A 3,613-nucleotide genomic window follows, 5' to 3' on the forward strand; every position below is an offset into this window, starting at 1 on the left:
TTTACTCTTTACTAGCAAATATACAGGAACCAGCTGAGAATAAAGAAAAACAGGTCAGAATTTTTTGTGATTTAACTAAAGCGTATGATGCCATAAATCATGACTTCTTACTTTCTAAATTGCAAACATATGGAGTAAGAGGTGTGGCAAACTTATGGTTTAAATCCTATTTGGCATACCGGAAGCAAGTTGTTGAAATAAGTTGTGATGGCAAAATTATTTATCGGCTCCAAGAGAAATTAAATATGGAGTACCACAAGGTTCAGTGCTTGGGCCATTATTATTTTTATTATACAGAAATGATCCGCCTTTGAATATCAAAGAGGCGAGGATAGTTTTGTTTGCAGATGATATAAATATTTTGGTAACAGCTGAAAAGGAACATATCCTGCAGCAAAAGATAAATAAAGTCATGAACGAGTTATATGGATGGTTCAATGCAAATAATCTTATATTGAATGCTGAGAAAACAATAGCAATGACATTTCATAATAGACAAGAAAGAGATTTGATAAAACCTCAAATCAAATTTGGCAAAATGGAGATCTCCTAGAAATGTGAAACGAAATTTCTGTGTTTACATGTTTGTGAACATATGGAGTGGAAATCACATATGATGTTCTTAAGCTCAAAACTTCATAAAGTCTGTTACATGATAAAATCCCTTAGGGATGTAACAAGCCAACAGGTTATTAGGAGTATTTACTTTGCTCACTTCCATGCTTATTTGAAGTATGGTTTAATTTTCTGGGGTAGCGACCCAAAAAGTAAAATTATATTTAAATTGCAGAAACGAATTGTTAGAATAATTAGTGGTGTGAGTAGATTAGCATCATGTAGACAACTCTTTAAGGATTTAAACCTACTTCCACTACCTTGTGTGTAATATATTTGGAATAGTATGCCATGTTAAACTACATTTAGAAAAGTTAGAACAAAATAATGTAGTTCATAATCACAATACACGCCAGAAGTTAAATCTCCATGCTCAGTTTTGCAGACCAATAATTGCAAAAATAATATATACCATTACAGAATAAGATATATGGCTGCTGATGTGTTTGTTTTTCCATTCTTGTTCTTGTATTTCCTTTTCTAGGTCGGAAACCTTGAAACTAGCATATTTCAAATCATTTAAGTGGGAAACAATTTGCTTGAACTTCATATCTAAATGTATGCTACTAAGGTTGACCCTCATATTGAGTTCCTCACAACAATCAAATCGGAGGGGGACTTGCGTGAGCAGGTCTCCTCCTTTCACAGATGAATTACTGGCTACAGTAAAACTGGTTTGCAGCAACGCCGAGGTGCTATACCCTTTGCACCCACTATTGATACTTAATTTTCCCACTCCTGTAAGCAACACGTCAGCAGGTTCCTTCCCGTCACATAGCACTGTTACACTGTCTATGGAAGGGGAGAAATATATCCATTCATTATTCATTAACTGTACCCATACAGTATTAGTTAATTTCGCTATTCTAGTTTCACAACTCCTTGGGATCCTCTCATTTGACTGCAGTAGCCTAATGTAACAAGACTCATGTACATGGCTAGACATTAAAGGATGTTTTTGTTTGCACACATATGAGTTGGAGTCCTTGGTTTTACATTGCCTTAGCTCGTCTTCGGTTAACATTAAGTAATATTGTCTTGCTTGATCAAGGCACAACATGGATTCAGCAGTATCAATATACAGAAACTTATTTAAGTCTAGCGCTACTGGTATTGGAGTCATTTTGAGTATCTTAAAATTTCCTCTGTTCACCAGTGGTAACTCTACCACGTAACCCAATATACCATCACTCAAATAGACATGTATATCACAAATTTTAAGCAGTAAGTTTATAGAGTCTTTGCTCAAGGGGAAGGGAGCCATAGTTTCCTTAGGAAAAGACGGGAAACTTCGTGTTAAGGCGTCCATCAGGAGGCTGGGGGGTACCACTTGCGGTTGCAGAATTCCCTTCCTCGCGTTGATAATGCTATCAATCACTACATCGAGGCTTCTTTGTAGAGTATTCAATGCCTCATTCACGCGTGCAATGTGGCTTTCTACCGTAATCTTATCAGCCAAAGCATCAGTAACTCGGGTGGTATTTGAAATCACTGATTCTACATACGCCTTAATTTGGGATAGTCCCCTCTTTACGACATCCTCATTGTACTCCATATCCGAGAGGGTTTCGTTTATGGCCCCTAGAGTGGATTTTACTACAGACAACTGTTGTTTCAACAGGTTCGTCATGCTATCAGAATTTTCTTCAAAGTGTCGTATCTGCTCATTGTAATATTTAGCATCATCATTATCCATAGTTCCGAAAAGAATCTTACTAATTTCACCAACGAAATTAAGTACTCCCCTTCTTATGCGTTTTCCACTGTATTTTGGATCAGTTACCTCTAGCAATAATTTTTCAGTCCCCTTGATCTGTCGAATTTTACGTTCTGCTATGTCATGGAAATAATTACACTCCGTCTGGTTCTTTACCGCGAGTTCGTGGCACAGTCTGCTTATGTGCTTAATATATTGTTCTATTCCTACCGACTGATTGACGGTTTGTTTAAGGTCCACATACACTATGGTCCTCCAGTTCGTGTTGTAGAAGTTTGCCTGGCCTATGTTTTCATAATAGATACCTGGCGATTCCTTGTACTTTTCCAAGGTATATCCTAAGTCGTCGATGTCTGACGCCACGCCCCTTGCTATAACCATCCATACCGTCCACGCTATCAGCGCTATCGTTTGGATTCCCATCTGCAAAAGAAAGTTGGTGCTGCTATTCTTTTGTTGCCACACATGGTATATATGTATATATAGATATAGATATATATATATTTTTTGAACTTTCTTATCTTCCTAGTTCCCTTATCTTCCTAGTAAAACGGCTTCACCCTATTTACATGCACTTTTTGCACTCTCTTTCCCCTCTTAATGGTAACATTGACCTTGTCTATAGCTACAACTTCGTAAGGTCCTATCCACTGGGAACTTAGTTTTTTCGATCTCCCCCGTCGCACTGTCTCGGCATACAGCAATACTCTGTCTCCTTCGTGGAGTTCTAATCTCTCAGTTTCCTTAATGTAATGTTCCTTGCTTCTGATTTTACTCCACAATAAGTTTTCCTTAGCAGCCTGATGAGCTGTTTGTAGTCTCTTTTTTAACTCTGCTACATAATCGTCGTAGTTGTACTGGGGACTTCGGCTGTCTGCCAGTGCTGAGAGTAAAGTGGACTTGCGACCGAAAATTAATTCAAAGGGTGTGTGACCCGTGGCTGAGTGCTCGGTCGTGTTATACGTAAACATGGCAAACGGTATCCACTCGTCCCAGTTCGATTGGTCTTCTTTCACATAGTGTCTTAGGTATTCTGCCAATACACGGTGACTCCTCTCGAGTCCGCCGTTCGATTCCGGATGGAATGCGGTCGACTGAATCTTTTTGATCTTAAGCATCTTGCACGTGCTCCTAAACACGTCACTGAGGAAGTTGGCGCCCTGGTCAGTTAACACCGTATTCGGAGTCCCATATTTGAGAACAACCTGCGTCACAAACTCCCTAGCTACCGTCTCCGCGTCCTGGTGGCGCATCGGTGCGGCGATCACGTACTTGCTTAAA

At 39.2% G+C, this 3,613-nt stretch overlaps 1 protein-coding gene across 1 annotated transcript; it reads right to left on the bottom strand.

The window, feature by feature from the left end:
• Nucleotides 1-289: 289 nt before the first annotated feature.
• Nucleotides 290-2,843, bottom strand: LOC111866658. The gene is made up of 2 exons (XM_033752367.1): nt 2,689-2,843; nt 290-2,475 (listed from the first exon to the last, which is right to left on the bottom strand). The coding sequence occupies exons 1-2, from the start codon at nt 2,753-2,755 to the stop codon at nt 989-991; spliced, it is 1,554 nt and encodes a 517-aa protein (XP_033608258.1). The 5' UTR covers nt 2,756-2,843; the 3' UTR covers nt 290-988.
• Between the last annotated feature and the right edge of the window lie 770 nt (nt 2,844-3,613).

The sequence above is a fragment of the Cryptotermes secundus genome, unplaced genomic scaffold, assembly GCF_002891405.2.
Source record: "Cryptotermes secundus unplaced genomic scaffold, Csec_1.0 scaffold2030, whole genome shotgun sequence".
Lineage (NCBI taxonomy): Eukaryota > Metazoa > Arthropoda > Insecta > Blattodea > Kalotermitidae > Cryptotermes > Cryptotermes secundus.